At 45.5% G+C, this 21,795-nt stretch overlaps 10 protein-coding genes across 10 annotated transcripts, besides 2 other annotated features; 5 read left to right on the top strand and 5 right to left on the bottom strand.

The window, feature by feature from the left end:
* Window positions 1-603: 603 nt before the first annotated feature.
* Window positions 604-691: a repeat region.
* Window positions 692-1,642: 951 nt separating this feature from the next.
* Window positions 1,643-1,665: a repeat region.
* A 44-nt stretch (window positions 1,666-1,709) lies between these two features.
* FPSE_07542 (uncharacterized protein) lies at window positions 1,710-2,065 on the bottom strand (the record flags this gene model as incomplete). Its single annotated transcript, XM_009260660.1, has 2 exons — window positions 1,710-1,727; window positions 1,856-2,065. The coding sequence occupies 2 exons, from the start codon at window positions 2,063-2,065 to the stop codon at window positions 1,710-1,712; spliced, it is 228 nt and encodes a 75-aa protein (XP_009258935.1).
* Window positions 2,066-3,821: 1,756 nt separating this feature from the next.
* On the top strand, window positions 3,822-5,816 carry FPSE_07541 (uncharacterized protein; the record flags this gene model as incomplete). Its single annotated transcript, XM_009260659.1, has 3 exons — window positions 3,822-4,180; window positions 4,234-5,214; window positions 5,267-5,816. 3 exons carry the CDS (start codon window positions 3,822-3,824, stop codon window positions 5,814-5,816), a joined length of 1,890 nt encoding a protein of 629 aa, XP_009258934.1.
* Window positions 5,817-5,914: 98 nt separating this feature from the next.
* Window positions 5,915-6,499, bottom strand: FPSE_07540 (uncharacterized protein; the record flags this gene model as incomplete). Its single annotated transcript, XM_009260658.1, has 1 exon — window positions 5,915-6,499. One exon carries the CDS (start codon window positions 6,497-6,499, stop codon window positions 5,915-5,917), a length of 585 nt encoding a protein of 194 aa, XP_009258933.1.
* A 1,705-nt stretch (window positions 6,500-8,204) lies between these two features.
* FPSE_07539 (uncharacterized protein) lies at window positions 8,205-10,013 on the top strand (the record flags this gene model as incomplete). The annotated part of the gene is made up of 1 exon (XM_009260657.1): window positions 8,205-10,013. One exon carries the CDS (start codon window positions 8,205-8,207, stop codon window positions 10,011-10,013), a length of 1,809 nt encoding a protein of 602 aa, XP_009258932.1.
* A 166-nt stretch (window positions 10,014-10,179) lies between these two features.
* FPSE_07538 (uncharacterized protein) lies at window positions 10,180-10,929 on the bottom strand (the record flags this gene model as incomplete). The annotated part of the gene is made up of 1 exon (XM_009260656.1): window positions 10,180-10,929. One exon carries the CDS (start codon window positions 10,927-10,929, stop codon window positions 10,180-10,182), a length of 750 nt encoding a protein of 249 aa, XP_009258931.1.
* A 1,078-nt stretch (window positions 10,930-12,007) lies between these two features.
* On the bottom strand, window positions 12,008-12,391 carry FPSE_07537 (uncharacterized protein; the record flags this gene model as incomplete). Its single annotated transcript, XM_009260655.1, has 2 exons — window positions 12,008-12,117; window positions 12,172-12,391. The coding sequence occupies 2 exons, from the start codon at window positions 12,389-12,391 to the stop codon at window positions 12,008-12,010; spliced, it is 330 nt and encodes a 109-aa protein (XP_009258930.1).
* Window positions 12,392-13,649: 1,258 nt separating this feature from the next.
* On the top strand, window positions 13,650-14,983 carry FPSE_07536 (uncharacterized protein; the record flags this gene model as incomplete). Its single annotated transcript, XM_009260654.1, has 5 exons — window positions 13,650-13,777; window positions 13,831-13,864; window positions 13,939-14,351; window positions 14,437-14,720; window positions 14,796-14,983. The coding sequence occupies 5 exons, from the start codon at window positions 13,650-13,652 to the stop codon at window positions 14,981-14,983; spliced, it is 1,047 nt and encodes a 348-aa protein (XP_009258929.1).
* A 1,918-nt stretch (window positions 14,984-16,901) lies between these two features.
* FPSE_07535 (uncharacterized protein) lies at window positions 16,902-17,300 on the top strand (the record flags this gene model as incomplete). Its single annotated transcript, XM_009260653.1, has 2 exons — window positions 16,902-17,019; window positions 17,089-17,300. 2 exons carry the CDS (start codon window positions 16,902-16,904, stop codon window positions 17,298-17,300), a joined length of 330 nt encoding a protein of 109 aa, XP_009258928.1.
* Window positions 17,301-17,658: 358 nt separating this feature from the next.
* FPSE_07534 (uncharacterized protein) lies at window positions 17,659-18,957 on the bottom strand (the record flags this gene model as incomplete). The annotated part of the gene is made up of 2 exons (XM_009260652.1): window positions 17,659-18,824; window positions 18,882-18,957. 2 exons carry the CDS (start codon window positions 18,955-18,957, stop codon window positions 17,659-17,661), a joined length of 1,242 nt encoding a protein of 413 aa, XP_009258927.1.
* Window positions 18,958-19,530: 573 nt separating this feature from the next.
* FPSE_07533 (uncharacterized protein) lies at window positions 19,531-21,478 on the top strand (the record flags this gene model as incomplete). Its single annotated transcript, XM_009260651.1, has 7 exons — window positions 19,531-19,794; window positions 19,841-19,963; window positions 20,019-20,667; window positions 20,716-20,765; window positions 20,813-20,950; window positions 21,004-21,301; window positions 21,360-21,478. 7 exons carry the CDS (start codon window positions 19,531-19,533, stop codon window positions 21,476-21,478), a joined length of 1,641 nt encoding a protein of 546 aa, XP_009258926.1.
* Window positions 21,479-21,795: the final 317 nt, after the last annotated feature.

A 21,795-nucleotide genomic window follows, 5' to 3' on the forward strand; every position in this document is an offset into this window, starting at 1 on the left:
CGAAACAGACGATATGAAGAGCTCCGAAAGTTTGGCGACAAACGAAACAGACGATATGAAGAGCTCCGAAAGTTTGGCGATAAACGAAACAGACGATATGAAGAGCTTCGGAGGTTCGCCAAGTACCAGAGGGACAGCAACAAAAGAGGATGAAAAAGACAAGACATCAAACGAACCGAAACAAGCGAAAAAGAAACAAAAAAGTATTAAAAAGGATAAGAAATCGAAGGATAAGAGCTTATCGACGAGTGAAACTACAAATGACTTGCGAAAGATAACTATCGAGAAGTTGGTAAGGGATGAAACATCCGCGAGCTTGCAATTATTAATTGATGCTGCATATGGAATAATCGACATTGAAGTTGGGGAAAGTATGGAAGAGAAGGAAGAAAGGAAGAAAGCGGAGAGGAGGGATAAGAAGATGGTCAAAATGATGAAAATGAAAGCAAGGGGCAAGAATTCTTCAAAGTGTGAAAAGTCTGACAGAGTGAACAAGATAACCATTGAAATGTTGGTGAAGGACGAAACATCCGAGAGTTTGCAATTGTTGATTGATGCTGCGTATGGGATAATTGAAATTGAAGTTGGAGAGAGTATGGCAGAAAAGAAAGAAAGGAAGAAAAGGGAGAAGGAGGACAGGAAGATGGTGTTGGAAATGAAACATAGGGAAGAAAAGAAAGAAAGGGAGGAAATGAGCGAGAGGATTGATGGAACAAAGGGGGCGACGACAAACATATTAGAGGAGGACGGTCCAGCACAGAACACCCGATCCAAGACCAGAGCAAAAAAAAAGCTAAAGAAGCTAGAAAATGAAAAGGATAGGGAGGAGGAGGCTGGATCAGAGACAAAAACAAAGAAAAAGGAAAAGAGGTTTATGGGAAAGAAGCTACGATGACAACGTCCTCCACACAGAGGTACTTTTATAAGGTGATTAATAATTCCATTGAGGTTTTAGGTAAAGTATGTATGACTGGACAGATAGCAGGTAATACAGATATTCATCTTGTTTAAATACACTGTCAATTGCCCAGTCTCTCATGGGTTCCAATCCGGATGCCATAACAACCAAATTTGACAGCGAGCTCTTGAGCTTGTCACTTGGCCAGTTCTGGGTAGATCTCGCCCGCGCAATTTAACACGACTGAGATATCGAACTAAGATAACACCCTCAGCGGGAGAGAAGAATGGTGCAAAAAGAAGGATACCAGAACTCGTCAACTATGATTCACGGCTCGTCCTCGCCTACGATACCTTCCTCATCTGAATATGAATTCGAGATGTGCCTAGAAAGAGGGGACATAGACAAGGATGAACACAACACACGGCGAGCCAAACCTAAAGAGGTTACTATAAGACTTGTGACAAGTTTCTTACAACACGCACTTCTCCGATGTCTGCTTTAACATAACTTGCGCGACACGGAGGTACGACCCAGAGTTGAGCATAGAAAGGCTGAATACAGGCTCGGTAATCTCATCACTATTAAAGCTGAAGATGATGGGGGAATATGTAAAGATGCACCTTGTTAGAGATAATCTCAATTTAGGAGTTAAAATAACACATATAAGCGATACAGTAAAATACAGCTGGAAATATAGGGATAATATCAAATAACTAAGGACTAAAGTTACTATATACTTAGTATATTTAAAATTAAATAAATAACCATTCTTATATAAACTTAGCCTCTGATATAAAAACGCCTATTCCTAATAGTAAGGTAGTATCTATTAATATTAGTAGGAGGTTATTAAAAATGATCTAGGTGCTCTATTAGCTAACCCTTACTTAATAAGATATTCCACCTTAAATCAGTTCAAGGTGTAGGGGCACCCAGCGCTATAGCAGCGCATACTGCAGAGCACTTCCCGAAAGCAGCATTGCAGGCGATAATCGATGCTGGAGCTGTAGCTCCCGCAGTAGCTCCCCAAGTAAACCCAGCTGCGCTGTAGCATGCCATAACAATACTAGCGCAGCCAGCTTGGCAGGCTCCGTATGCAAGAGGACCCGCGGAGACCGTGGCCACGAGACCAATAGTAATAGCGATAGTGGAGGAAAACTTCATCTTTATATGTGGTTACCTTATGGGGTGGCTTTGAAATCGCAGCTGTGGTTCATTTCGATGTTTGAAGAGAATGGTACCATAGAAATTCAGTGTTGTTCCGTCAGAACGGCTGAATAAATAGTTACAGGTCAAAAGCGGGGTAAGGATATTGTTAAACCGAAGCTAGCATGCAACAACCGGTTTAAGGTTCATTTCAGCAAAAGGAGCCTCGAAAAGGTATAAACAGCTTACGAAGGTTAACCACGGTGACATCTACACTAAGACGTTGTGATTGGATAAGATAGGTGATCAAATACAAGTATCGCCTCTACTCTATCTCCAACTAACCCCTCACAATTAAGCATACTCAATCATATCAACGGAAAGCACATCATATTGACCATGGACACGGAGCTCACTTATGACAATCTGCTATATGATTAGAATGTCGTTGATAGTGGGGGGAATAATGTATATCCCTGTTTTCATTAGTGGAAGTCGGCATAATTGGTTGTTGTTTGCAGTTTTTTGACGAAGCGTCGTGGTTATCTGCTTGATTTACTGGAGCGTATTGTTCCCGTAGTCTTTTGCGGCGCTCGTCACGAAGGCTGTTGAACTTTGCTCAAACAATTTGGAACCGGTAGGGGTATATGAGAATGGGCTCGGAGGGGGATGAGGATTCCAATTCAGTATGGAAGGATGCTGTAATTACCTCTTCCTTTCCTTTGTCAATCTTCTCCGCATTTTCTGTCTCTTCGCTCCCAGTATTAAAACCTATTGATGCATCGGAGTAATCATCCAGGTTGTGATGCTGGAGTGCTCGATCAAAAGAAAATGGAGCAATGTGTAAGGCTTCAGATTGAAAATGAGATAGAGGCGGGGGAGGGTTTGTAGAGGGATCCTATTTCCTGACCGACACAACACTAGAGCCTGGACTGGAGGTAGATCCAAGGGGGGGCTGGGTTTTCACCGTCTACTATTTTGGACGATGTCAGCTTGGCTGGTCTAGTGCAACCTCACTGCCTGGATAGTAGGTAGCAGAAATGCTGGTCTACTAGATGAATCTAGGAGTATAAAAGCAAGGAGTCGAAGAAGCTTGATCTAATTAAAAATAAGATGCCTTAATGATTTAATCTTTTATGCTCCCTGTGGTCAATTGTTCTGATCCCCTCAGGACTACCTCAGCCACTATAATTAGGTATTCGACGACAATCCGGGAGGAAGGACCAACAACGAATCTTCAAGTTGCACATTATCCCCCCTTGACCTGGATGACTGCATGTAACTATCGATCGCCAATTACGCAATCAAGCGCTAGGAAAAGCAGGCAATGGAACAGCTCATAATTCATCAGCCAGTAGGCTGTTTGTTTTTACCTGTTAGCGCTCAGCCTGAATCAGTACCGCAGATTACGACACCAGAACATGGGTATTTGGGCTGCCTTTTCAGCGCTGCTGTACCAGGCTGAGCACGTTGTTCTTGGCGATATGAATAGTTTCCTTGGTATACTGGTCCACGAGCGTTGGGCTGAGGCAAGCCATCGGATAGCGGCATGCTGATCCCTCTGTACGCAGCCTACCTGAGCTTCTGAGCCAATTAACTTCCAAAAAGCATTCTGCAATCTGTCTATTGATAGCACTTCACCGTATGCCCCTTGTAGAAAGAACGCCACTGTTGCTCAGCATCATGGAATCGTCTTGTGGTCGGAGTATTATTAGTACACCTTTCCTCCCCGACAGACTTGTGTGTCTTTCAACATTGTTTGCAGTACTTCAGAATGCAGATCAAACAGTTAACGCCCACTCTTATGACAGGTAGTTTGCTCTTGGGGCTATTGGTTGCTCTTGCTCACCACTTTTACTATCTTTACCTTGACATGAGAATCGTCAAAAGCCAAAGCCAGCAGCAGTGGTATCTACGTGCAGGCACTGGTTTGGCCTTTCTCGTAAGGGCCTTCTTATCAGCAGCCGTCAGCACCGCATATACGCAGGTACTATGGCGAACTTTAAGATCGAGACCTATTACTATCCGGGGAGTTAACTCACTTTTTGACGTTATACATAATCCCTTCGAATTCTTTACTTGGGACCTTTGGAGTGCTGCGCCTTTACTTGCAGTGGTAGCTGTTGTTGCATGGTAAGTCATTATATATATCCTGTTGCAAAGTATGTTGTTAAACCTATTTCTAGGGCTCTCCCGCTTGTCGCAGTTATCACTCCAGCAACCCTGACTGTCACAGTCTCGTCCACGGCAAACATCACAACCCTTCACATGCCAATTCCAATTCCTGATTATGCGAAGGTAGACACATTTGGTGGCTGGGCAGGTAAAATAATAGTCCCTTCAACCTATGTCTCGAGACTACTATTATCGGTGGCATCTCAGGGCTCAATCCTCGCTATACCGGCGCCCTTTCCCAACTCTTCATACGCCTTGAACTTTCACGGCCCAACACTATCCTGCAAGGTCACAACAAATAAAACATTTTCAACGCAAATAAATAAAGCCATTCAAGACAGCGACGGCTCAATCTTTGCTAAAAAAGTCTTTGTTGGGTTTGTACCGAATGGCGGACCTGGCGTTGGGTTTGGTGTTGAAGAATGTGCCTTGGCGGGGTTGGAATACGTATTAAACACCGCCAAAGTTGCAACAACGTCGTATCTTGACTACACGGCAAGGGGACCCAAAAGCGCCGCAAAAGTCTATGTCGCAGTACCGAATGGGTTGAACAGTAACCCAGATATCTACGGAGCGATGAAGATAATCGAGTGCCAGCTCTACAACTCGTCTTTTACAGCCAATTTCACCTTCAATAACGGACAGCAGGATATCCATTATAATTCTACGCAGCTGAATAAGGTGACAGTATCTAACGACTTCGAGGCTGATGATATGAACCGCAAGTATCAAGGGGCTACAGACGCATATGCCTCACTTATGGATGCCATGGGCCAGCTTCTACTTGGTAGCTTGAGCAAAGTTCTGACCAGTAGTAGTACAGTTTCCATTCAGACGTGGATAAGAAGTTCGAGTCTTATGGATACGAAGGAGATGTATGGTTTGGAGAAAGGAGGATCAGGATCTATGATTGGAAACATCTCCATGTCTGATGCCTTGGAAGATCTCTTCGCAAATCTCACAATCAGTCTTTTTAGTCATTCCCAGTTCTTGTAAGTTACCTGAAACATGGTTTGACAAATCTAACCTTCTACCTTTGATCAGGCAGGCTAAGAGTGCTGCATCACGTATCCTAGTAAACCACTCTACCACACAAAATGAATTTTCATACGAACCGCGAAACTTGTTGGCCGCATATGGAGTAGGGTTACTCCTTGCATGGCTTATTGTTATCGTTGGGTTATTGTGCATCAAGTCAGCCTCGGCATCATATCGAAGTAGCTTTTCAACTATTCTAAGAACGACGAGAAACCCCGATATCGACAACATTATTCCTATAACGGAGAGTACAGGAGCGGAACCCCTGTCAAAGCATTTGAGTAATGTGCGTTTGGTACTGCAGCGACAAGAAGGCGGACCGGAGAGTGGCGATGACGAAAAGGCGACATTCTTCACCGTGGACTCCAAGTCACACGAAATGAATACAGACCAAACCCAAGATTCAGCTGAATCATTGCTACAACAGGACACACCCATGGTACATACGAGCACGAGTGTTGAGAGTTCGATTGTGTATGACGAAGCACTTTGGGAAAGGAATGGAGATCTAAGTCTCAGAATATTCAACTACAGACAGGATACAAGGGGAGATTAAGATACAACAATACTAGAAGACTTTTAACCAAATCATTTGTACAAGTGTCAACCTGACCCAAAGATGAAACTAAACACCTAACAAGCTTTTTGTACACATTATGGAGATGACCCAACACTCTTTTTGGAAGCCCTTGATATCCGATTATAGTCCTCAATCTGCGCAACACCCACAGCCAGTAATTCTTCAATCACCTCCTTATCCAGATTCTTCTTGTATATGCTGAGAATACCACCAGTTCGAGCCTCGTCAATCGTGACAAGCAAAACAAGACCCTTGTTGTTCTTGAGTTTCCAACAAGCTTTCATGTCTGTACTCTTCCAGTATAAGCGCCCGAGACCGCCCGCAGCGTCGTATTGCCGTGAGGAGTCGTGTGTTTTAATTTTGAGTTTGCGGTCGGCTCTGACCATGTTGATTTGTATTCTTGGTGGCATGGAGTGGTGCTTGATGCAAGCGACCTTTTGTACTCTGTCGGTGGTAGAGTAGACTTCGAACTTGTGTCCACGAGCGCCGCCGAACTTGGTGACTCGTTTGATCGCGTATCGAGGAAGGTGTTCTCCAGGCACGCTGAGAGTTTGCATTTCTTCGGCCCATTTGTCGTATTGGAGCGTGAGAGTGGGCTCGTGGGTGACGATTCGACCGTCGGGTCGTACAGTGAACTTGACGGCACGATCTGCACCCATTGTGATGACTTGATAGTTGAAAGGAATGTATGAAGTTGGCTGAGATGACAATGAAATATCACCGGCGAAGTCGTGTAACTTATACTTGTGGGGAAAGTTGAAAGATCACCACAGATCAGCCGTTAGAGGATCGGTAGTTAATCTGCCGTTGTCATCTATCGAGCGCCGCTAAAACAACTCTAAGTTCGACATAAACTGCAATCTCAACTAGAGATACAGTCTAGACTTCTGAGTCCAGTCAGTCAACTAATGGGATCAAATCCAGGGCTTGCCGATAAACTTACGCTGTGACTGGATCTTGACTAAGAAACCTTATCATGTATCATAGCTTTGACATAAACCGTTAGACTAGATGTATGGAATAAATATAGTAGCAATGCATCGTTGGGAGTTTACTATGCGTCAAAGCGCAATCGATTAAGTGAAGGCATCCTGGCGTTGGAGAAACAATGCTGTTGACTGATGAAACGTTACTCTCAATGAATATATTCAACAAGCATATACCAAGCCGTATTGTCCAACTAGTTCGATTCATTTCGAGTCTGAACTTAAGACGTCGGGCCGAGGGCCCTGTTTGACATAGAATTGTTCTTGAGGCTTCCTAATATCCGTGCGTTCCGTTTGCTGTTCGGCACTTTGTGTTCATCTGGTTTGCACGATACGAGGATCTGGACCTACACTTGTGTCAATCTAACCTGTACAGAAGCTCATCAGGTCCCAGTATGATCTACACCAGGTATGATGAGAATGATGATATTGTTAGTTTTACGTTTAACGAGAGACTGGAATTTATCGACGTGAACGTGAATGTCTAGTATCGTCTGAGATGGACCACTTGACTGGGTGACACTGTTCATTGCGAACCAAACATTCCCCCCTCGGTCCCTCTGGTTGAGAAGAAACTTTACAAAGAATTTTCAAAATATTCAGGGTTCATGTCAGAGTTCGCCAATCTCTTTGGATCCTCCGGGGAACTTTGAAAGTTTATTAGTTCAAGGTAACGTATCAGTCCGTGCAGGCATGTACCATTCAACACTTGCAACTAGCAAGTGCAACTAGCAAGAGCATAATTGACTAGGTATCCCTGGTTTAAGACAATTACTGAAAATAAAAGAACGAAGGCCTAGGTTTCTTTTGTGTATGTGCACCATCTATACTACTTAGCTCGTTTAATTGGTCCATCCACAGAAATGAGATTGAGTACCTGAACGAGCGATTGTGACAAGGAACACTACATATCTGTCTAGGGCGTACATGAACCGTCTCGTTGGAGCCTAACTCCAGGTGACGGATGTTGACTAATATTAAAAGATTAGCATCAAAAGTACCTACAGCACATCCATTTATAATCAGGCTGGCGACTACGAGCAGCCAAACGCAACAAGGGAGGTTTCTAATCTGAGAGTCTATAGGCCATGAAAGTACCTTATGGTGTCACAAACCCCGATAGGCGCGTAGAACAGGCTTTCTATTTGCTCTTTATTGCCCGGTCTGCATTGACTGTGTAACCGTCATATGGGCTGTGTTAAAATGTACTACCACCGGCTGGTTCAGCTCGACGTCACTGTTTTAGGTAAGATAGGAGTTGTGACGTGAAACCAAGTGAAGGGGTCGTTCGGAAACTGTTATTTATTGTAGCACTAGGAACCTAATACTTTTGTGCAAGGTCCAAATCAACATCTGTGACCGTCCACCAGGTTTCGATATGTCCGATACAACTGAAAACAAATCCTTTCCACCAACATTCCAGATATGTTTCGACGTTTCTGTATTGCTATCCCTGCTATCTCTCTCTGCGCTTATGTTATGGACCATCCTGGCCGCACCAAACACCTCCTATGACGCTCCGTATGTCATTGTAGGAGTTACCTTTGTCGCCACTATCTTTACCTCTGTCGTAAAAGGTCGAGTGCAACATGGTCTCATGCGGTCACTAGAAAAAGACTTGCGAGCTCAAATCAGTTACTCTGAGCTTGAACAGCTGCCTGAGCAGTCTACTACGACTAAGGTCTGGGAGAAATTGAAAGAGAAGTCACCACGACAGGAAATGCTAAACACGAGATGGCGGGGCATATTGGTCATCGACAGTCTCAAAGAAAAGATCTTCTACAACAAGAACTTATTCTTCATCTATCTTCCCTGTGCTCTGATGACTACGGCCATCGTCACCGTGTTTACCCCACACAGCGGTAGCCAGAACATGGATTACCAACCCTTGGTGCCTGGACCTCGCTACCCCCACAACTTCACCTCCACTTCAGAAGAATGCGCAGGCCAAGGCGAGGGAAAAGTGTCCGGCGCATACAGATGGCCTCTAGGAAACGACACCGCGTTCTTTGCTAGATACGAGGGTGACTGCTCCCCGGTGCGGATCACTTCCCATGTCTCCAACATCAACTCCGAGAGCCCTGACAAGTACGCCTACGTTGACGCCGGCGTTGCGGTTGATCGGTCGGCAATGGGAGCCTCAGCACAGCTCTACAGAGGTACAGCTTTTCAGAAACTCGACCAGAAGCATGGTCAGTTTCTGAGGAGCACAACCCAATGCGTCCCAGTCATGGCGTCAAACCCTGTAACTTGTAAGAAGGGAGGCGGTAAGCTGAGAGTTGGAGACGACCCAAAATCTCTTTACTTTGTCTCAGATAGCCCGACTTATGGTCCAAAACCTATCACACGACCGGTAGAGTTTGCCGCCAGGACCTTTAACGAAAGCAGCGGCATGGTCAACTATCTCTGGAGAGATCGTCGGAACAACACTATTGGACAAGGAGTCATGGTCTGGAGCGCCTACAACGACCCCATGGGCGAGACACTCTTTGCGAAAGATCTTGCTCGCACAATCAACGATCCTAACAAGACAGCTGGCACTGGGGGTTCAGCGACGTATGTTGTCACGTGCGAGATCAACCCGCTCAAGTCGTTCGAATACCGCTTGGTCACTCTGGATTTACCGGCTTCTAAAACCGCCAATCTTACGGGCATAGCATACAGCCGCCGCCTAAGTAGTGGTGAGACATGTGTCCCAGATAAACAGACCGTTGGCAATGTCCACTATGTTGCAGCCACAACGTCCATGTACAACATGGTGATGGAGAATTATGGTCTGGATGGATACTTCTCCACTGTTCATCGCGTTGCTGGAGAAGACCGGGGCCCTCCATATGCGTTTAACAATAGCAAGAACGGACTAGAGGACGCACTCGGTGTTATTGCTGCTCTTGGGGTTGCCAATATGAATTTAGATGACCCTGTCGTGGCTAACGCAGTTGGCGACAAGGGAAAGGCTATAGCGGTTATCGAGATCAACCAGCTTGGTGGGAACCGTCTCTTGCTTTTTGCTCTCGTACCCCCAATTGTTGCGTTTTCCATATTGTCTGTTTTATTTGCAAAGAGCTTTCAATCGGACTGGCAACCTGGTGGAGGGATAAGCTGTGGACGGCATCCAGAGTTATATGCAGCTGAGAGTGTTGGGGAACTTATTACACCCAAAAGATTAATCGCTGACCCTCAGTAAAGGCCAGGCTGGAGATAAGAAACGACATTATTAATACACGTTTACTTGTAACCATCCGTAGGTCTCTACCACTGCACATCTTGAAGGCAATATACATGTTCTTATAAATCCATTACAAACAACATGTAATATATTTGTTCCTCTTATAAGAAAAGATATTCTCTTCCTACTGGAGAGGAATTGTCATCTTCGAGCTGTATACACTACGGAATGTGCGACTAAAAGTTGCCATCATGAATTGCCCTGTGTTGTATGGCGGCCTCTGATGACCTAGCATGGCAATGAGTCCTGAAACCTTGCCATCATTGTCGAACTGAATATCGACGCCGCCGCCAAACATATCATTGTAGAACCAGACGTTTGAGAACTTGAATCTTGGCAACAGTGCATCGGGTTTACCGGGCAGTTCGGCAAGATAAGCTCTAACCCTATTGCTTGTAATGTTGAATTTCGAGGCAGTGTCAAAAGATGGTGCGCCGCCACCCTTACATGCGTCGCCCGCTACGCTGACTATCAATTGAAGTCTAAGCATATAGCGGTTCGTGTAAAAGCAAAAGTCGTTGTCCCTTGGAGGGAAATATATAGTAGGGACGAAGAGGATATCGAGAGGATGTGCCGGGTTTGTTGTCCCAGGTTCAGTTGGAACGGGATCTGAAATAATCAAACGACCCGCACCATAACCATCGTTAAATTCAATGTTATATATGGTTACTTTGAGAGTTGTCTGGCGCTTTGCAAGTCCGAAGTCCTGGGCGTTGAGTAGGGTCTCATTAACACCCAATTCGGCAAGAGTGACCTCAGGAATAGAAGGGTTATTGAAGATGGAATCCATAAGGGAAGGTTGCGGGACCGGGGCTGGAGCTGGTGATGCGAAAGCCAAGGCCAGCCAAGGAGTAAGGAGAAGCTGATGAAGCATTCTTGGAAGTGTGCTCTGGATTGTTGCAGTGATGGATGGCGATTGTGACTTGTGTTGTTGGAGATGGAAAAATGGTAGTAAGGAGAGACAGGCTATTTATATTTGAAGTAGAATCTTGCCAATGCTAAATTTAATTATCTCGTTATTGCTTGTTATTCACTTTCTATCGATGACCTTGCTACACCAAATCCCCATTTGTATACCTAAAAGACACTAGTTTCTTGATTAATACCTATTGCGTTAATGTTTACTGAAACTTAACGCCATGACACCATTTTCTAGAACTTGTTTCAATAGTTTGGTCTAGAACACATTTAGCTATGTTTTCAGCTGTGCTACAGTTTACATTGAGCGCGACTAGACCAAGCAATTCTCTTAGAGAACATGCTCCTATCAGTTTTCTGTGCCTAGGTGGAAGACGGTGAACTTAAAGTGGCGTATACTGAAGAGCTGAGAAATAATTCTGGATCGAAATGCCTTCTTAGTTCCCCAGCCATGTCCATAAGATCATGAGGAATGAAGTCTAGGCCTTTCAGATGTCTCACCTTTGTCATGTGTAGCGATTCCTTGTTATATCACAGTGGCCTGGATTTCATTAGCATTGATTGTTGAAAACACCACTAGCATAGGTCAAGCTTTCATTGGCTGATCAACAAGAGAGACTTTTGGTAGGAATGTTGGATGATTGGCCGTCGTCACAGGATGAATTCATATTAATCATGGTAAACTAGTTTCAGTTTGACTGTATTACTCTCAGGGAATGGTTGATCAAAGCATTATGCATGATTACATGCTGGCTAGTGTATGGCAGTCACCAGAAATGAGAATCACTCTGAAATGACGACTGAGAATGATAGAAGCGACACATCACTTGTTACTGGCGATATGCAAGTAAAAGCATGTGATAGACTTGAAATTACCCCTCTTTCAATTCGCACAGATGACAAAGAAAAACCCCCATCGGAAATATCCACATCCAAGATAAGAACAATCCGTTGACATTCCACAGTCCACTCGAAATTCTACCCAAGTTCCCGATACAGCCTCCACCAGTTGTCATAGCTATGAAATGGCGTAATCAGTGACAGAATGCCTTGATCGACTGGTAATCGCGAATATCGATACAGTCTTCACCCTGGTGGACTTGCTTCTCATACTTCGTACAGTCGTTCTTTGTGTAAATAAAGACTATATCGTTGTCAGAAATTTCCTATTACGGTACCTGTAGGTTGAGAAACGAACTGCGGCAGGTCTCCGTGATGTGCTTCACGTCCATGAAATCCCTCGGCAAGTGAATACACTCTCCGTCTGGGAAGGATTCCGTGTGGCCACTGACTCCCCACCCGCAACCAATCTGGTTGGGAAAGGTCTTGATGGTAACAGCGTTCTCTTCGGTTCGCTGGGCAATGGTGGCAGGTAGCGAAAAGGCCAAAAGGCAGAGAGATGCGACGTTGAACTGCATGTTGGAAGATGGGTCAAGCGAGAAGTGTATAGAAGAAGAAGGGAGAATGTCAAATATTGTAAAGATGTGAGTGTTGTGAGAAAAAGAAACCCATCTCCTTGGGTATTTCGTCGCGGCTTATACCTTTTGAAACAGGCGGCCTCACAAGTTACCACTTCTCACATCGCGGAAGTGTATTACTGTCATAATCAGCAATCACGAATATCTAGCCCAGAAATCGCGAACCCGAGATCCATGCATGTTACGATAATTGAGAGCCGTGCCAAAACGGAGCTGAAGAACTGAATCTGATTGCGCAATGGGATAAACAATGTTCATGTAAGACTGGCGGTGAGTATTTACTGAAGATGCAGGGTTGCTGGCGATTGAAGGTAACACTCATTTCCAGATGAATTACCCTTTTCTTCCTCGGTGATCCCGAAACAACTGGCAAAGGTCAAGATGGGAGACCAAGATCAAGGCTTTCTTAACATTTCAGCTTCATGCAAGTATCACCCGATGTTGTCAGCAGTCAGCATGGCCCACCTAAATACTTTGAGCAGCAATGTTTAGCAGAAATCGAATGGCACAAGTAAAAAACAATTTAAACCAAAATTTTAAATCCCGAATGAAAGCCTGAGCTGGAAAAGTCTGATATGAATCGATAATTGCTACTGCCAGGCCAGAGTTCATTGTCGGCAATTGTGAAAACTGTTGATCTTTGATAGCGACCCAAAACAATGTGTCCTGCAGGAAGTAAGCAGGGTAATATCGCAGCTTGCGGTCGAGACCCTTATGATGACGCCACAAACAATTCTGACAGCTGTTTCATCCAGTAGTCCATCATTCTTCCATTTACAGGCATGGAAACCTCTCGGAGGGTGTCACAGATCAGTACCACTGATCCGGTAGCTTAAGGCAGAGCTGCGGCCAAGGGTCGCAACCTCCGCCATTTGGGCCTCATCAATGTTACTTTTGCCGTACGTAGCATTCTTGCAATTGTAGCCTGGAAATAATTCGCGTCGAGTGATATGGGATACTTGGCAATTGATACCACGGTGAAGGGACGTCTAACATTACGCAGGCGTGGGTTACATGCCTTGATGATGCCGCTTCACATGTCGTGTCGAATAGTTCCCTCCACCTCCAAGGATATAAAGACTCGCCGGTTTCCGTCTCATCAGGGAAATACCAGCAACAATTCAAATCAATTAAATCTCTCTCCATTACATCTTACATCAATATTTCAAACCCGGTTCTCCCAAACCCAACCATCAAGATGACTTCAGATTTCCTCGGCGGCCACCATTGTGCTCAGATGCCATTGAAGTCAGGCGAGGATCGCCTTGCTCTTGAGAAGGAGTACTACTGGCCGAATGGATCGGAGATTGTTGTCAACATGTGGGGGTATGTCATAGTTCAGTCTCCATGCTTCAACATTTGCTAAAGACTTTAAACAGGCAGAGCGATTTCGTTCGCAGCAAGGTCAAGCAGGTAAACTATCTCACAGAGGACTAGTTCAACCAGGACCTGTCTTCAAATCTAATTCGAATGCTGATTCAGAGTAGTTTGCGGAAGAATGGACTCGCTATGCCAACATCACCTTCAAATGGATGGAGCGCGACGCCCCAGGAGACTCCGACATCCGCGTCTCTTTTGACCGAGATGGCTACTGGTCTTACATCGGCACCAATTGCCATAATGCCGGCCAGGACCAGCCAACCATGAACTATGGTGGGATGACCGACGACATGAGCGATCTGGAGTTCAGTACAGCTGTATGTCATGAATTTGGCCACGCTCTTGGCTTCATTCATGAACAGGCATCCCCCGTTGCTAACATCCAATGGAACAAACCGGTAGTGTATGAGTATTACAAGCGGGTCTACAACTGGGATCAGAGTGCAGTTGATTTCAACCTGTTTGCATCTGCGAAGCAGGAGGATGTCATTAACTCGAGATACGACCGAACATCTATCATGTGAGTCCCCGGTACCTCCGCTGTTACAATTCCGATTCCCTGTTTTCAGGCAATAGTCCTGGCGTTTGTGCTAACATGGGCCAAGGCAATACTCCTACGATGCTAGCATGACCCTCGATGGCTCTTCTGCACCATGGAACCGAGTCATCTCCGACCTTGACAAGGTCTTCGCCATGCGACTGTACCCTAAGAATGGTATTCAGCGTACTACTACAGACGGCGTCTACTTCATTAACCGTGAGCGCAACGGTTTCGAAGCTTCCGGAATCGCGTACTACTCGAAGTTCGGTAACAATGATGGTCAGCAACCTGACACCTACGTCGAAGTCTCCAATGGATCTTTCACTTGGTGGGAAAATGGTGGAGAAGGTATTTATCCCATTTCTGCACTTCGTTTTCTGTCTGCGACAGTCTCACGCATGTTTGCTAACAAATCATTTACAGCCACCTTTAGTGGAAGCGGACATGTCATCAAGTGGAACTTGGCTGACGATGCTGGACGATCACCACTCTACACCAGAGTTGGTTTTGCGGACAAGGAGGGCGAGAAGTGGAATGTTTATCGTGATGACAACCGTGTCTTGTTTGAGCATGATGGGTGGCAATTCCGCGCCGTGTTCTGGGCCTTTTGAGAACTTGCAACGTAGCTATGGCCGGTAAGAGCTGGAAGATGGTGTTCTCGATTTAGGGTAAGCTATGGCATTGAAGAACGATGGGAGAGTTATATAGTGCTTCTGATAGATTGTGAATTGGATATTTTGCATTCCAGAAATCGTCCACATTGTCTACAGCGTTTTAAGCTCAAGCCAGAGGAAGATCTTTCAAACAGAGCTACATTGAAGTTATGTTGATGAAAGTGCGATAGTGTGGCTATCAAGTAGTACACATGTCGTCCGCGACTGTTTTGGGGACTGCTATTTTATTCAACAGGCATTCTTTTAAATTAGACAAATAATTACACAGCCAAGATTGGGAATAAAGTATGAACTGATCCAATTACTGTTATGTTCATATCTCTGCAAAGATCGAACGAGTATTTTATTCATGAACTGATCAAATAGACTTGTACTACTTTCAGGATTTCTACTCGAACGGTACAAGAATTCGTTTCTCAACATGACAACTAAATCACTTTCCTATGGTCACCATCACAATTCTCGACGCCATCAGCGCCACTCCACCAGTGCTTCGACAACCCCGATGTGGCTTCATCTTTCTTGCCCCCATTCACCAACAGCCATCGCTTTGGCCCGATCCACCATCAACACATTTTCCATCACAAGTGCCCAGGTATCCAATCGAGCCAACACCACTTTCCCCACAGGAGAACAAGCTTTGATATATATTGTGATTGTTGACATCCTGGCGATATTTAATAAGCTCTTGGGCTATCTCCAGCCTGTAGTTACCTGGATAGAAATCGAGTCAATTTCAAAACTGCCCAGGAAGTAAAGCGGCATTGCTTGGGAAACCCCGTTTACGGTGCAAAAGGAAACTCATACCTTTATATAAAAGGTTATAGCCGCAATAGTTGATCCCCGTTGTGCAATAGGCGGCAATTGCATGATGTGCCAATGTGGCAAGAGTTGATACGAATAATAGAGAGCTCTTCATTTTTGCAGGTGTTGGTGAGGATTAGATGGAGTAAGAAATTTCAGTTTTCGATGCTCTTGTAAAGATTTGGATTTTAGATATAGAAATTGCGTTGGCGGAGGATATCTTATATAGCTTCTTCTGATATTGATTTCCCATAATATTCCCATTTTCCTGTGGTAACGTAGTAACGCAAAGAACGGAAAGCTAAATCACAGATGGTCACAAGATGTAATGCATTTTCTTACATTGTCGCTGGGCTGTGTTGTTCTACAGGGGGGCAATGGCATAAGCTTTGCTGTCAATCCTAGCTAGTTCGACATCATTGGACAAGACAAGAAACATATAAGCTTGATTTCATTTCACATGCAGTCAGCTTCAATTCTGGAGCGGCTGAGGTCGGCACTCCCGACAAAAGTCACCTTTCAGCCGAATATTATTTCTTACTCTACTCCGCAATTACATTTTGGTGTCTTGTCATTTGTCCAAGTTCAAGGGTCGCTTACCATCTGCTGCAGATACTCGACACTGATGTCAGACGTAAGCTTGGCTGGGTTTCAGCTACTCCGCAACCCTGAATTCTTGGCTTATTATATTGAGGCAGTATCCACACAGAGCTTCTCAGGACTGGCAATGTAGAGTAAATGGCGGGAATTGAGCTTACGGAATAGCTGCAATGAAGCTGGACACGGAGTGGCCGCTGCAGGAAGTCCACCAGGCAGAAGGAACGTTGCGATGCCAGCAATGTGCTCAATGGTGCCGTTTGTGTTGTTCAAGGATTGAGGTCATGAGAAAGTGTTTCTATAAGTAAACTCGATTCCCTCAAGGTTGAGGGTCTCATCTTCAGTAGACACAGCAATCAAGCCACATAGCCACCATCTCAAAGGGCAACAGTCCAAGTTACTTCACTACAACATCTCTCTTCAATCACAAACATTCAATTCCGCCATCGCAATTATGAGACTCACTACTATCGTCGCTGCCACTGGTGTCATCTTCACCGCAAGTGTCAATGGCCTCGCCTGCAAAGACGGCATCAAGTACTGCAGCTATAACCTAAACAGCGGAGGTCATTGTATGTTCCGTCTCCCTACTTAAACTCCATCCGTCATCAAATAATCGCTTGCTAACTATTAAACTTTAGTCTGGACTGAAGACGAGATCTGGTCTCAGCTACAATCAGAGGGCCTCCCAGATGGCTACACCAAGGGTCACATACAGCATACGCTTTTCAAATGTGAGGACCACTGGTATTGGTCCAAGGCACACCTGTATTACGTCGAGTGGTGTGCCAACAGCTGCCAGAATGGTGGGAGTGGGAAGGATGATCTTTGCAGACCTCATGCAAACGACTGATTATTAGTGAATGGAATTAGAGGCTGACATCTGCAATTAAGGATATAAAACGAAATGTTTTAAGGTTAGCAGATAATTCTTAATATATGACTTGATTTCTGTGTATTCTATGCTCACGATCCATTGCTATTCATGTGAATAAACTTCTTTTCAGGCTTACATGTAAGTTAAACGGCCTCATCGGTAGTAAAGACATTGGCCTCCACGTTTGATGGTGCATGCACAAGTCGTCCAAAATGCACAGTTTGAGTAGGAAAATCATCGTCTAATCTCGTCTTTTAAAGTTCTATTTCTTTTATCTAGTGCCCCAAAGATGGCTTGGACCAGACTAGTCTTAGCCAAATCATCTATCTGTGGTCTACGACGACTTCTTGTGTCCATTCTTCCCACGTCCCTTAAAGCTCCAATCAATCTGGTTCGCCATCTTGACCTCAACGCCAAGCTCATTGGCAAAAGCTCGGACTAGGCCAGGGTTCTGTTGGAACCAACGTCCAGCCCTGACAACATCAATGCCAGACTGCAGAACCTCCTCAGCGAGATGTCCAGTCTTGATTCCGCCAACAGCTGAAACAAGAACGCTATCGCCCACAGCCTTCTTGACCTGTTTGGCAAGGTCTACCTGGTAAGCTGGGCCAGCCTTGATAGCAATGGCAGACTTGGGATGGATACCGCCTGAGCTGACGTCGACCAGATCGACTCCATGCTTGGGTAGGATCTGAGCGAGTTTGCAAGTCTGCTCAACTGTCCAGCTCTCAGGGAACTCGTCCTTGAACTGAGCGTCATACTCGAACCAGTCAGTCGCACTGACACGGACCAGGATAGGTGTGGTTTCGGGGATTTCTGCCCGAATGAGATCAATGATCTCCAAGACGACTCTGATACGGTTCTCAAAACTGCCGCCATACTCGTCGGTTCTTTGGTTGCTGACTGGACTCAAGAACTGGTGAAGCAGATAGCCGTGAGCAGCGTGAATCTCGATGACATCAAAACCAGCGCGGATGGCTCGTTTGGCCGCAGCCAGAAAGTCGTTCTTGAGTTCCTCGATATCGTCCTTGGTGAAGGCCTTGGGAACAGGGTTCACGCCAGCTTCTTGTGCAATTGCTGAAGGAGCAACAATGTTCTCTGGCCAGCCACCGACTTCCTTAGCGGCAACAGCGTTGATACTCAACCAAGGGGATACACAACTAGCTTTGCGACCAGCATGCGAAAGCTGGATACCAATCTTCTGGCTTTGGCTGTGCGCAAAAGTGGTGATGCGCTTCAAAGGCTCGATCTGGCCGTCTTCCCAGAGACCAACGTCCTGAGGCGTGATGCGACCGTGGTTTTGCACAGCGGTGGCCTCTACCATGGAAAGTCCCGGGCCTCGTTGGATAATGCCTCCAAGATGAGTCAAGTGCCAATCAGTGGCATATCCATCTTTGGCGGAGTACTGGCAGAGAGGGGCAAGGAAGAGACGGTTTGGGAATGTGACGCCTCGGATGGTGATGGGTGTGAAGACCTTGGTTGAGCCGCTGGTCTGAGTACCTGTTGGGGTGTATAAGCCTCAATTTTCACTAGGATGAGAATCACTTTGCTGTTTACCTGCTGGGGGATCTTGAGCAGGCGTGTAGTAGGGAGCCCCTTCAGCCGCGATGTTGTCGATAATCTCGTAAGCCATGATTAATCACTTTGGAACAACTTGTACAATTTCAACGAATATTCTACAGTATTATTCGGTCTAATATACGAATTCTCTCACTTCCACTATGATGATACTGTCCCCACATAACGACCTGTGTTGGTCGTGTTGGTTCAACCGTGTTGGTTCTGTATAGCCATTACTAATGGCATTTTCAGTCTGATTACAAATCCACTTCTTCCAAGCTTGTTTCCAGGCTTCTCGGCTAGACGGCTTCCTAGCATGGCATCATGTTACAGTCTCCACGGCAAATGCTCCGAGTGTCGATCTTCAACCATATTGAAATTGCACCGAGTCGGAGCGATATGCACTGCGCATCCGCTCGTAACCAACATGCAACACGTGTACGTAAATTCGCATGCAGGGACATGACTAGCGTTACATGGGTTACAAAACCTTGTTTTTTAGGCCATAACGTTACTGTCGATGAGACAACATTTGTGTCCACTGAGGAAACAAATTCCCCTCGTCTAAAACCAGGCTGTATAACTCTACTGGTGCGGGACCGACACCAAAGCCGACTATTTCCTCAGCAACAACGCAGAACTCAACATGTCGTGGAAAGCAATCGCAAAAGCAGCTCAGGCTGAAGTTCTGGACTCAATTCCGGCCAAATGGAAGTTGGATACTGCCAAGTACCGGACTTTGACCGATGTAACTAGCGTTCCTCGAGATTGCGGCATCTTATCCGATGCGCAGCTTAGCATCACTGATCTCACGGCCTTGGAGGTTGTGAAGCGCATCGAGTCTCGTGAACTTACGGCAGTCCAGGCGCTGGAAGCATTCGGTGCGCGAACTGCCATTGCCCATCAGCTTGTGAGCATGACTTTGTCCAGTCTTTTACTTTAATAACAATGACCAGGTCAATTGCTTGATGGACTGGTTCTATGAAGATGGTCTGCGACAAGCTGAGGAACTCGACAAGAGTTTCAAAGACACTGGAAAATTAAAGGGACCATTGCATGGAGTCCCTGTTGCTCTAAAGGTACAGTGAGACACTATCTTCAATATCAAAATGATTGTACTTATAATGAAAATAGGACTTCCACTTTGTCGCTGGTCGGCCTACGACTACTGGTTATGTTTCAAGAAAGGACTTCCGCCCTGAGCATGACTCAGCACTCATCAAAACTCTTCGTGATGCTGGTGCTGTATTCTACTGCAAGACCACAATGCCCCAGTCAGGAATGGCCATAGAGACCGTGAGTAATCTTTGCGGACGAACTCTCAATCCGTACAACACTAGCATGTCAGCTGGTGGCAGTTCCGGTGGCGATGCTGTTCTAGTGGCTCTCAAAGGCACTCCCATCACTCCATCCACTGACCTGGGGGGTTCAATCCGTGTCCCAGCGGCCTTCAACGGGTTATATGCCATCCGTCCTACCTCTGACCGCATTCCCAAGGGTGGTATGGATAACATCAATGGTGGTCAAATTTCCATCAAGCTATCCTGTGGACCAATTTGTCATTCGATGGAGGATCTTGAGGCCTTTACGAAGCTTATCAATGCTCATCCTGCTAATCAGCACGATCCTACTTCTGTGCCTGTCCCATGGAAGACAGTCAAGCCGATTGAGGGTAAACTCACGATTGGATTGATGAAGTGGGACAAGGTCGTGATGCCTCATCCGCCTGTCCTTCGCGCACTGGATCATACGAAGCAGGCGCTAGAGAAGGCTGGGCATGAAGGTATATTCAACGCTGGTAGTGACTCTGAGTAATGCTAACTGGACGCAGTTGTTGAATTTGATGTACCTTTTGACTGCTGGGATGCCATCCAGACAACGGTTAGTGTTTGTCTCGTACAATAGAAATGTTTCTGACATAAGTACAGTTCGACACCTACTACCAGTCTGGACACAGCGGGACACTATCTACGCTCGAGGCAACAGGCGAGCCTCTCATCCCTGCTTTCGAAGACTTGATCAAGGTCTTTGGTAGTAAAGAGATAAGCGCTGCAGAATCACAACAGGTACGCATATGACCACTGTAAAGCACAATTCGAATCTACTGACAAGAACACAGTTGAATGTCAAAGCTAGAGTCTTTAAAGAGCGGTTTCGCGACGCATGGGATGACACAGTTAAACTTACCAGCACTGGCCGTCCTATCGATGCACTAATCTGCCCAACTGCTCCCGCCGTGGGATATCCCCATGACTTCAATGTCTACTGGGGTTACACGTCACTATTCAATCTTTTGGATTATCCATCTGTTATTTTGCCGGTAGCCAACTTCAAGGTTAACCCTCAGGACGACCCGGTTAACTCTAACTACAAACCGTTGGAGACAAACCCCTATGACAAACCCAACCATGAACTCTGTGAGTTATAGCCATGATCTGACCCTATGGTCGCAATACTGACAAAAACCATTTATAGACAATCCAGAGTTGTTCTCGTCTCAACCTTCAACCATTCAAGTCGTTGGTCGCCCTTTCCAGGATGAAGAACTTATCAAAGTGTCTTCAGTTATGGATGACTTACTTCGTGCTATGTAGAATACTGAAGTTAGGGAGATAAGTAAATTGGAATTGCAACTACTCGGAATGAGATAAGACAAACTTACGTATCTCGTGAGGCATGAATGACTTTGTGATAAATCGTTATGATAAAAATGCCGTTAGAACGGAGTCATAGCGCATTCTCTATGTTCTCTGTGTGAATTGTTCAATAGATATAAGGTCTAGATAGACAATTGCTTATAAACGAGTACATTAGCCACTGGCTGACCTTCGGTAAAGCGTTGGCTTTTTCAGTCTAAGTCTTCGTCAGTCCATTGTATTTCAGAGGAAGTCGCTTGTTACTCCGAAAGCGT

This window comes from Fusarium pseudograminearum, chromosome 2 (genome assembly GCF_000303195.2).
Source record: "Fusarium pseudograminearum CS3096 chromosome 2, whole genome shotgun sequence".
Taxonomy (NCBI): domain Eukaryota; kingdom Fungi; phylum Ascomycota; class Sordariomycetes; order Hypocreales; family Nectriaceae; genus Fusarium; species Fusarium pseudograminearum.